The 12471-nt window shown below is 38.3% G+C and overlaps 1 protein-coding gene across 2 annotated transcripts in view; it reads right to left on the reverse strand.

Moving 5' to 3' along the window:
- LOC134678668 (large proline-rich protein bag6-A) overlaps nucleotides 1-12471 on the reverse strand; it is a 35719-nt gene that overhangs the window by 3333 nt on the left and 19915 nt on the right. For both annotated transcript variants that reach the window (XM_063537313.1, XM_063537312.1), the window contains exons 17-22: nucleotides 10314-10547; nucleotides 9847-9996; nucleotides 7597-7838; nucleotides 6742-6814; nucleotides 5534-5720; nucleotides 419-584 (exon numbers count right to left, since the gene is read on the reverse strand). In XM_063537313.1, the coding sequence (XP_063393383.1) occupies nucleotides 419-584; nucleotides 5534-5720; nucleotides 6742-6814; nucleotides 7597-7838; nucleotides 9847-9996; nucleotides 10314-10547 (1052 nt within the window). The remainder of the gene's footprint in view (nucleotides 1-418; nucleotides 585-5533; nucleotides 5721-6741; nucleotides 6815-7596; nucleotides 7839-9846; nucleotides 9997-10313; nucleotides 10548-12471) is intronic.

Genomic DNA, 12471 nt, shown 5'->3' on the forward strand with positions numbered 1-12471 from the left:
ACATAAAAAATACATCTCTTTTATACAATAATGATAAGTATGGGAATTTATTGATTAGGAAAGGGAAATATATTGAGGCACTTGATACGGTATACAATTATATATTTATTTGTATTTTTTTCTACATTAAATATTTTCTATTTACTGTAAAAAAAATATATATACAAAAATGTTTTGATATGCGACTCGAGCTCATTCAATACGATTTTCCTCTTGATTATAGTAAGTCGACTTTACTTTTCATAAATATAAAGAGTCCATAAATTATGTCATCGTTTTTGACGATTTTTGACCCCCCCCCCCCCCAAATCATGCTTCGAATGGCCCCGTTTCCTCCTACATCATGCTACCGTACCGACCCCTCCCCCCCCCTAATTTGAAATGACGTAATTTATGAAGAGCCCCTATGTATACTCACTCGGCAGAGTTGAGGAAGCGTGCCGCGGAGGCGTACCGCAGCGGGTCGTAGTCCTCGGAGCTGGAGGCGCGGCTGCGGGCCATCGTGCGCATGTGCTCGCGGAACGCGCGCCGCACCGCCTCGCTGTCCACCGGCGCAGGCCGCGAGCTCGCCTCGCGTACGCTCTCTGCGCAACGCAACAATAACAAGCTACTGTCAATAAACCATAGCGCCTTGTAGTACAGAAACTACCGCATGTTAACAATGACCCACCGCGGCCAATTAAATTTATTTGCTTTCTCATGTACCCCCCAAAAGTGCCCCCCATATTTAAAATTCATTTGTTTACGTTACATGTCCATCTTTGGGTCACTAATTGACATATGTGTACCAAATTTCAAAGTAATTGGTTCAATAGTTTCAGAGAGTATAGGCTGTGACAGACGGACAGACAGACGCACGAGTGATCCTATAAGGGTTCCGTTTTTTCCTTTTGAGGTACGGAACCCTAAAAAGGATAAATAGTCCGACCTCATTGAGCTCGTCACGGAATATCCAAGAGTAGATAAATATTCAATCTGTATTACTTGACACGAGAATACTTTCCATTTATTTTTTTAAAACCGTAAAACATGAACGATTCACGTGGGCGCGGTAGCAGTCTGAAAATAGCGCACGAAGCCATCGAACTCAGTGTTATTACGCAAACGGAATACAGGATTCAGATTCTCTGCCCACCCTATTACTAACATTATTTTATTCAGCAGATAAAGTAGATAACAAAAATTATTAAGTTTACAACGTTTATAATCAACGTTTCATACCATACTTTCTCTACGACTATACACTTTCAACACAAACAACTCAATATATCCCTGCTGTTTAGGCATAATACCAAATAAATCAAATAATATAAGTATTTACGGATGTATTAATAGCAGAAAAGAACAGGAATAGAATAAAAACATTTTTATATTTGTTTCTCAAATACTCAACAAAGCAAATAAGTTTACAACAATAAAATTGTGAACGCGGTACCGTCTAGTTAATCATACCGACTCAGAACTAAGTTCTGAAGAGAAATTAACTTATACTCAACTAAAGGAAGTAGTTTGCTTCAACAAATACTCGACTTCGAGAGGACCGTTTGATGAACGGTTGAGTGAATTCAATGCCTAATGACTCCGGAATCGTTTTAATTAAACTATGGCAAATACTGGCATTATTTGCACTACGTAACTAGTTAGTTCTCCGAATCGATAAAATCAATTACAGGGGTAAGTAAACGTTTTTATAGTCATATTCAAATTACGAAATCGTGTTATCGAATATCAATTTCGATGTTATTTTTATACGTATTCTATTATTTTTAGGTTTACGTACACAAACAGCGTCTGGGTTTCGTGTTGAAAAATATACCGGCCAATTGCCTGTCAGACTACGCATGATGGAGGGTACCGTATTTTCCGTTGCAAAAAAGCAAACAAAACACTTTTAAGTAGATAGGTAGGTCGATATAATATTTCATAAGAAGCGGCTCACAACAAACACCTAAATTTCTAATTTGAGATGTCATATTACGTTATAATGTAAGTTTCTAAGTTAAACTATTGTGACGACATACTTTAGTTTTTGCCACTTCGGTTACGGAACCCTAAAAAAGAAATGTACGGGGTAAAAGTAAAATAGCGCGAGTTTAACATCTAAACCAAAATATAGGCCAAACATATACAAATATTATAGCCAAACAAAAAAGCTTTTTGTAATCCCGACGTTTTAGCACAGTTTTAAACTGAAATTATTTTTACGGTATCAGCGGTTTTTGTTTCAGAGCGGCTATCGCGTGTTGTACATAATAGGTGTTTCAGCTATAGAAAAAATCAATATTCATTTATCGCTCAGTAAGTCTAAAGCTAGCTACTATGTAGATTTATTGCGCGGTTTAAAAAAAGGCTACGCGACATGTCATTACATTCATTACAATTGTTGTCATTGAAAATAAAACTCGAAGTGAAACGAATTTTCCTGTTTTAATTACGGGCCCAACGAAAGTATTTTGAACAGTTATTTGAATTGATCGCCAAACAATTCTCGTATAAGAGCCAAAAAAAGCACACCCCAGTGCGCTGCACTTTTAGGGTTCCGTACCTCTAAAGGAAAAAATACAACCTTTATAGGATCACTTCGTTGTTCGTTCATCCGTCCATCTGTCTGTTCTGTAATACTTATACATTCCGTGTAAATTTCTGCCGTATTTAAGGAATTGCGTATTACAGTTAAATTATCTTAATTTATCTCGAATGAGTAAAAATTCTCAGTGTAATTTTTCGGTACGCAAATTTACCAATATGTATTCCTAATCTATCAAAATACGGCGCGTTACCTTCTTTACTTTCAGATCAGCATGATCATTCAACCCTCTATGACTCGTGTCAATATTTCTACAAATGGAGAATGTAACACATGCTGGCAGTGTGATGATAATCTCTGAAATTGTGACGTCTCATAAGATCTTGATGAAGAATACAATTATGGAGCTAGATGAAGCTGTATAATTGAATTTTCTATCGAGATCTCATCAACGGGCGGCAAACTAGGCGTATTTGGGGACAGACATAGCGATGTTTTTTAAACACATGTGGGTTGATAACCCTTACGCGTTATTTTCGGGAGTTAAAATTAACCGTATTTATAATTAGATTTTTTTTGTTTTTCTGTTGAATATCCAATAAAATATGAACATGATGACAATAATGATAAACCTTCTGACCTATACCTATTACAACCTTAAACAATATGTTGCTTATTATGCATAGGAACAATGTAATTATACCAAGTGAGTCGCTATTTTCTTTAGCGGAAGCAGTTATAAAGTTGACCCAAAAAAATTTTATTAAGCTATGAGCTTCATCACATATGTTCCTTGAGTAATTCTAAGCATTTCAAGCCTGGGAGGCAATAAGAAATGTGCGTCTACTCGGATTTGTAATGGATTCAAACTTTCAACCCCTTTTTAACCCTGTTAGGGGATGAATTTTACAAAACACTGAAATTATTTTTCCTGTCTTTTAATAATATCCCCAAATACATAGATTCAAGTCCCGCGTTCGAAAATATTTTTGATATCCATACAAACTTTCAACCCCTTTTTCACCATCTTAGGGGATGAATTTTCAAATACGCTGAAATTAGTTTTCTTGTATTTTAATAATATATCTTTTTACTAAGTTTCAAATTCCTATCTTAAAATAAAACTTGAACTCCATACAAACTTTTATCTCTTTTTTAACCCCCTTATGGGTTGAATTTCTCAAAATTGCTTCTTATCTCTTGTACAATTTATAAATGTAATCTAGAGTGCAAATTTCAACTTTCTATCTTTTGTAGTTTCGGCTCTGCGTTGATGAATCTGTCAGTCAGTCAGGACACTTGCATTGTACCCCACCCTCCCCGACTAGACGCACGCTACTTTTTGCCTCCCAGGCTAGAAATGCTTAGAATTACTCAAACATCAGATGTGATGAAGGTCATAGCTTAATAAAAAAAAATTGGGTCATGTATGGCAGCGATACATAACTGATTCCAGTACTTGTAAGTCTTATAACAAAATGTTAGCAGTATAAGCCTAGTTGAAATTTCAATGTCGGGTGTAGCCTTAACTGTAGATAATGCTTTTCAATATAATTATTAACAGAATTTGAAAATACCGGCCAAGTGCGTGTCAGGCCATGCATAATGGAAGGCTTGGTATCGGTATTTTCGCGGCACTTACGTCCTTTTAGTATGAAACAAAGTTTATTGGAAAAACCACCAATCATGATTCAAATAATTTTCTATTTTCATGGATATTTCCTATCTATTGAGCGATTTATGAGGAAGGTTTAGGTATATAATTTATTAAGGTTACCCGTGCGAAGCTGAGGCGGGTCGCTAGTTGGCAAATAATCCGGTAAAAGGAAAATCAGCCCTCTTTTCACTAAGGGCAATTACCATGCTACCCGGCTATACCCTTTCATTGAAATATACAGCTGTAGCATATAGACGGGCATGGCGAAAATTGAAGGTTTCGCTTTTGCCAGTTTGGCTACGGAACCCTAAAAAAGAGGTCTGTTTAGATATGTGAAATCGTATTTACATATCTGTTACGTTTAGTACATAGGTTAATTTAATTGGATCGTTTCGATTGAATGCTAATTGAACTGAGTAAATGCTAATGCTAATACTTTCCACTGTAACGAAATTTATTTTATACAGAAACAAGCAAAAATCATCCTTTTTCTGTCGGTTTTCTACATATGTTTTTTGTCACGTGCTTTAAATATTTTGATTGATATGTGACCCGCCCTTATACACTTTAGCGAGGTTTTCAGACGGATGACGGCAAAAATAATGTGCCTACTAAGGAAGCCATTTAAGGGTTCACTAAGAAATTGTAGGAAAACCAAAAAACATCAGGCTGATTTCAATACAAAAGTGTATCAGATAGCGAAAGAAGCACAAATTAGTAGCAAACGGATAAGAGGGAATTTGCATAGACATGAAAGAGTTCCCAACACAGTGAGTTCTGCAAATGATCACAGCGCTTTACAAAGAAAATCAACTTAAAGTCGGGACTATTAAAGCCTTTGACAAATGTCGTCAAAGCAACTTTGATATTTTTTTCATTCATGTATACACTAGCAGTTCAGAGGACTTGGATTCTATAATGGATGTATTCATAACGGAGAGTCTCAATGTTCACATATCACCAAACGCGTCCAAAAAAACATATCGACACCTTTAATTATTTCGTTAACAATAGATAGGTACCTAAAATGCCGTTCATGGTTGGTGTGTTTTAGTGTACTCACGGTTGATGACTGACGCGACCGTGCCCGGCGCACGCAGCGCCGCAGGCTCGGTATGTCCGAGAGGTAGGTGCTTCACGGCTCCTGAGCTGCGGCCGCGTTGTTGGTCGCGAATGGACACGGCACACTCGCCCTGGCACTGCTGCCCTCTAAAGCCAATTAGCTGTATCTCAAAACAAAATTGAAGGCAAATTATACTTAATTTATTTAACTTAGAATTATATTTCCAACAACTTTTTGAGATACCGCTATTAGGCTCAGAAGGACAGTGCAATGGTAGTGTACGTACCGTTGATGAATGACTCGAGCGTGTGCGGCGGCCGCGACTGGCGCACGCAGCGCCGCTTGCGGCTCGGCATGCCCGAGAGGTAGGCGTCGCTGTACGGCTCCTGGGCCGCGGTCATGTTGTGTTGGTCGCGGGTGAACACCGGCACCCATTCTTCGCCCCAGTGCTGTAGCAACATCATTGGCGGTACCTACACATACAAAGTAAAGTTATTTATTTCAGACAATAAATTAATAAAAAATAACCATAAATAAGTCTACAAAGATGCAGCTTTATTAATACTTTATTATTAATAATAGTAAAATTTACTTTTCGTTCCTTCAAATTAACGCTCTTACATAAATCATCTACAAAAATGTCTAATCTTATAATTCAGCTAATAAGTAACTTCATTACTTAAATAAAAATAAATTGAACAAAATCTATAACAGTCTGCTTGGGAATCATTCTGTACGCTTCTGCAACTATGACGAGATAGCACATTTAACGGCGCCAACCACCAGTGCATGGTACATGAGGACTATTTTTGCTATCATTAGAACTTAGACGTTCTTTGCATTTTAAAGGGAGATTCCGAAACTCAAGAATTTATATTATTCCTAAGAGTATTGTACATTTATACTTGTATTATATCTAGATTTATCTTAAATTTCCCAGAGACTGACAGAACACATTGTGTGATGCATGTTTCATTAAATTATTCGTAAAATATAAACTACTAGCACATTATTTGATACGAAACTGGACAATGTCATAATTTACGACCGCCATAGCAGTCTCTATAAATAAAAGGCATTAATTGGAATAACATTTTTACATACCTCTCGTAGGACATCGCTGCATATTAATATACAGGCTGTAAAATCTGAGAGTTACGAGTTAGACCGGCCGCACGTTGGATACGAATTCAGGCAGTATGGAAACTTAAGTTATCGTACGGATAGAGTGCGTAAACTAAAAACGTTTGTATTTGTCGAAACAACCACGGAACTGACTAATTCGCATCCAGTCAGCGCGCTCCCGTACTTGTACTACTATAGTATTAACCCTTAACTCCTCATAATCCGAAGTCCGAATTTGCCAGCAAAAAGTCAATTTGATTTTCTTTCGGTGGGAAACTAAGGCTTGGTCGAGAGCTCGAAGTGTTTTCGCGAGTATATTTCGTACGGGAACGTGAGCAACGTGCGACTGGCCTTAGACAGGGAACTTACGAAGTTTAGGTTGTTAGACTGTGAGTCGGGAGATGTCCTTTGAGAGGCAGACTCACGCTCCGGTCGGCTCGCTCTGTTTTAACAAAATATTACTTTAATTTACATACAGTTGTTTAGATATTTACATATATAAGTATTAAGATTTTACTATTTACGTTAAATAAGGATAAGTTTGTACATACTAATGACGAATGTTATTTTTCCTGTTTTGTTTTGATTTTTGTACAATTAAGTGTTTTATTACTGCTATAAACACTGCAAATTGTTTTCTAATGTATTTAAAATACTATCCTTTGTTTAGATACATATGGGTATTTTGAAATTCAAGCAAGGTTTAAACTGAAACAGAAATGAATTGGTACATAATAGCTGAGAGTAAAGTCACAGAATAAATAATAGTACTATAGTTCGTTATTTTAGCATTAGAAATAAGGTAAACAATCTTGATGTGTCTTTTAATTTAAAAACATATTTTATAAATAAGTCACGGCAAATATGTAAGAATTGTGAATCTAATTCGGTTATTTATATTCTTTTACTTTCATAAGTAATAGAGTTATTGATTTTTAAAAAGCGTTTTTCAATTAAAAGACATGTCAAGATTGTTTACCTTCTTTGAAGTTCTTTCTAATCCTAAAAAAAACGAACTATAAGTACAGAAGACTCACTCTCTAACAAAACGCTTCTGTCACGATCAGTACAGATATGGCCGCTAGGTGGCGACAACGCCACGCGCGGCTTATGGCAAACCTCAAAATTGGGGCGTAACGGATGTACTTTTAGCTACCTGTAGCAAAGCGACGAAATCGCGGAGTGAGCCACGCCTGGTAAAGTTAAATATGGATATCAATATACCTTGAACTCTGGCTAGGTGTAGAGCGCGAAGGCTGCGGCTCAGTGGCCGGTGCCGCCTCGCTGCTGGCGAGCGGGCGGGAGGCGCGGGCCTCGCCGGCGTCTGTCGTGGTGCTCGACACGTCGGAGGCGTGTGTGGCCGCCGGGGTCGCCGGCGCCGCGGGCGCGGCGGGGGCGGGGCTCGCCTCTGACGCCGGGGGGGACACGTCCATCGGGCTCGGCTCTTGGGGCGCCGCCGCGGCAGCCTAGTCAAATAATTGGTTCGTATACTGTCTATATTCAGACAAAAGAAGTCAGCGCCACCTACTGGTATAGTAGTTTATGCAGCTAATACATAATGACATGTAAAACAAAGTGTGAAAAAACACACGAGTGTTTTATCTACATATATATTATTAATAACTTTAAACGGGCAATTGTTGTTTATGTATTGGCGATATCGGAAACGGCTCTAACGATTCGGATGAAATTTGCTATATGGGAGTTTTCGGAGGCAATCAATTGATCTAGCTAGGATCTCTGGGAAATCGCGCATTTTTGAGCAAAGCTCGGTCTCCCAGATATTTTTAAGTAAGGATAAGCAGACAATTCTAGAAACTGTCAATTGGACATGCCGCGATCATCGTTTGAATCACCACTTCAAACTGTACCATTAAAATAATATTTGACCGTAGTTCTGTAGAAAGCGACCAACTTTTTATTTTTGTCAAAGTGACTTACACCCTAACTCAGTATTAGCTTTGGTCGCTTTCTGCATTGATAAAAAAATTGAGTTGGTCGTTTTCTGCATAGAGTCTGTGCGGAAAGAGAAGAGTCGTGGCAGAAACGGGAACTAAGATTTTAAATTTTATATGGCAATCAAACCTTTGACACCTGTCTTGTAAAAAGTAAACAAACTTCTGTCAATGTATATTTTTATTAACAAAAACCGCAAGTTTTATGTATAAAATATTTTCAAAACACGATAAAACCGTACATAAAACCACAAGGAAAATTATATTTAACATTGTTCGGTTTTGTCAGCGGGAAGAAAACGGCTAAAAGCCGACTATCGACTTACAAAAAATCGCGGAACGTGTTTCCGCTATTCGCGGGTATTGATGTTGTATTTAATATTAAATAATTACCTATTTAATAAACCCCCTAAGTAACTTGTCTCCGGTACATAATCGGTAAGTATATTCATTCAAAATATATTAATTTTCATTAATATGCAGGTCATTCATGATCTTTAAAATAACCGACAAATAGTCTTGATACTTGCCATTTTATGCATATTTATATGTAATTTCTTTTTCAGGATTGTGGTAAAGTACCTACGGTATCTCGAATAAAAGACCGCTAAGTAGGTGATATGGAAGAATTCGTAATCTACGTGCCGGATTCAAGCACATCCAGTTCAGATGAAGATAGTTCTATGAGTGTCCCTGGTTGTTCTGAAGCTAGCTCAAACATAAGTGACATTGAATATTTTAATTCAGACTTCGATTACAAAGAATGAAACTTTTTCTAATAAAATATTTCTTTATTTGTAGGTTATGTTAGTTACGAAATTTTATTTCATATTTAGCAGTGACTTTTCGTATCGTGATTGACGGCGTAATATCGTGAGATGAGAGAACCGGACATATCCCAATAAGGCCTACCTACTTATGCACTATTTTTATTCATATTCATATTTATTATTAATAATGTACACATATACATACACATACATTACAAGTCAAGTTTACAATGGGTGAAATATATCCCAGATAAAATTACAGTTCTATTGCCCAATTTCTACCCGATCTACCCGGTTTAAATAACTGTTGGAATGCACAGATTAGGCAGTACATAAATGAGACTCTATCTTGTTTGGTACTAAAATTACAGTTGTATTGGGCAGATTCTTAACTAGTTTTAGCAGTTTTGTCAATCGCAGTCACTTTTTAGTATCTGAGACATAAAAACAAGTGTGTTTTAAAAAGAAAACTAGTGCCTGCGCTAAATCAGAGGATTGAGTTGACGAGCCGACACCACCACCAGGCTCCGTTTAGTAAGCCGTGGTAAAAAACCGGAACAAAAGGGATTCAAGTATCATGACCTTTAGTGTCGTACTATAATCACGTGACCAGTGTTGTCAGCATAGCAAAAACCATAAAATAGCACTGGCGCGCCCTCAAATCCCACGACTCTTCTCTTTCCGCACAGACTCTAACTACGGTCATTTTGTATATTTTGTAGGTATACTCATGAGTCGTGAGTACTTACAGCGGGCGCACGTCGTATAACGAACTGCTGTATGGGGTCGACGGGTGTGATGGCGTTCAGGCTGTTAATCACCACGCCGAGGTTCTCCATGCCAAGTGTGATTAACACTTGTTGGACGTCTTCGCTGCCCCAATCACGCACTTTCTCTTCCTACATAATAAAAAAAGCTTGAACTGCTTGAATATTAGACGTGCATATTTTAACAATGAACAAATCAAAAGTAGAAAAAACCTCAAAACTTTTTGTAGCCTAGAGTCCATGATAAGTAATAAAATAAGTCACCCGCCAAGTTTAACATTTTAGTCCACCTGCCACCACTCTGGCTAGCAACATGTCCCGCCCAATTCTATTTTAGTTTGGTAATGACAAAACCCACGTGATGCACCTTAGTTCGGCGACGAATCACGACATTTCTTACTCGATCTTGAAGCTTGATACCGAGCATGGCGCGTTCAAAATATAAGTACCAGGAAAGCTCTAAACAGCGTGCGCAGTCCGTCCACACCGTCGCGGCAGCAGTAGGCCATCAGCGTGCACATGTCGGTGAAGAGATGCGAGAACATGGCGTAGAAGCGCGCCACGAACGCCTCCGTGGCCGAGTCGGACATCACCGACGCCACGATCGCCGGCAGCCGCGACGCGATCAGCGCGCGCATCGACGCCCCCAAGTTGAACTCCGAACGCAGCGGTACTATGGTTTCCTGTCATTAATAAATAAATATTTTAGGACAATTTTTACACAATGAAGCGCTGGTGGCCTAGCGGTGAGAGCGTGCGACTTGCAATCTGGAGGTCGCGGGTTCAAACCCCGGCTCGTACCAATGAGTTTTTCGGAACTTATGTACGAAATATCATTTGATATTTACCAGTCGCTTTTCGGTGAAGGAAAACATCGTGAGGAAACCCGACTAATCCCAATAAGCACAAAACAGATAGGTACAGAAATCAATCTACATACAAAGCGCGCTCGAGCAACGCACACATAGACACTGCTCACGGACACGATATCTCGGACCGGTTGGGACCAGTGCGAGCGCGAGTGCCATCCGCTTGAGACACGCGTCTGTGAACTTTTTTGTGCAATAATGGAGAAGCAAAAAGTGAAGTTATTATAACTGGTACAGTGGACGGTTGTTTAAATTCAACATTAAACGGTGAATTGTCGTTTTTTAAGCTAGCAATGGTTTCAGAGAGAATGCGAATGCGAATTTATTACATTGTACATGAGAATGCGAATTTATTACACTTTAAAATATACTATTGGCGAAATGCACGATTAATCAATCGATCGATTAATCGTGCATTTCGCCAATCTCGAAATCATCGCAAGATATTTTCTGTGACAAATTTGTAATATAACAATGACATTAAAATTAAAATACCTATTTGAGTTATTAATGTTATTATTTTATATTTACATTCTTCCCGTTTCATCCTCAAAAATAAATCAAACAACTAGATACGAGATACGATACGATAGATACGAGTGCCACTACCACGATAGTTTTTTGTGCATAAGCCATAGTTCGCAACCCTAGAGCGACCGCCGAGCGTAGGTATGAAAAGTAAAGTACATACATGTGATTGACTTCTGTACTTATCTGTTTTGTGCAATAAGGCCTAGTTTACCCTCTGGGTTGAAAGGTCAGATGGCAGTCGCTTTCGTAAAAACTAGTGCCTACAGTGAATAGAATCAGGCGTTACTTTGCGGAAATCCATATTAATTCAAACTAAAATATTACTTTAAAATCCGCGAAAAGATAACGTGCTAGTCAATCAGTGCTAACCCGTTATACTTACTTGCGTATTTTTACTTGCAATTAATATTCCCACCCTCCCACCGCAAATATAAATACGCAAACAAACAACCACCACCAAAAGAATAATACTCGACACGTGTTTCGCCTCTCTACGAGGCATCCTCAGGAGTTGTTGACGGTCTGACGCCCGGCGACATATATCAAATACGCAAGTAAGTATAACGGGTTAGCACTGATTGACTAGCACGTTATCTTTTCGCGGATTAGCAAAGTAATATATTAGTTTGAACTAGTGCCTACGTCAAATCATGGGATTAGTTGTCAAGCGGACCCCAGGCTCTCATGAGCCATGGCGAAATGCCGGGATAACGCGAGGAAGAAGGAAGACAATTTTTACACAGATCGACCTAGTCCCATATTAAGCTCAATAAAGCTTGTGTTGTGGGTACTAGACCATATTCAGGAACAAATCACTCAGACTCAACAACTCAGATAAAATTTAATATAGTTAGTAATTGAAATAGTTGTATACCCTCAATTTCTATTTTATTCGTTCGTCACTCAAGGAATACTAATCAGATGCTTTATGCGAGTCGGACCAATCAAATCCCGTATTCATGGTTAAAATTTGTTGCACGACTCAAATTGAAAAGTACATTTTCTTTGACAGACGCGCTAATAATAAGTTATCGTTATCACCCGGTGAGCGCCCAGCAAAATCAGTAGCATTAAAAAAATGCTTAACTACATACTGTGAATACGGTACTTTACAATGATTTAGGTCACTCAAGGATATCAGAATCAGAATCAGAATTGTTTATTGCACTCATATTAGTATACAGTTCTTAAAAACTACTAGTACAGT

This window comes from Cydia fagiglandana, chromosome Z (genome assembly GCF_963556715.1).
Source record: "Cydia fagiglandana chromosome Z, ilCydFagi1.1, whole genome shotgun sequence".
In the NCBI taxonomy this organism is placed as follows: Eukaryota; Metazoa; Arthropoda; class Insecta; order Lepidoptera; family Tortricidae; genus Cydia; species Cydia fagiglandana.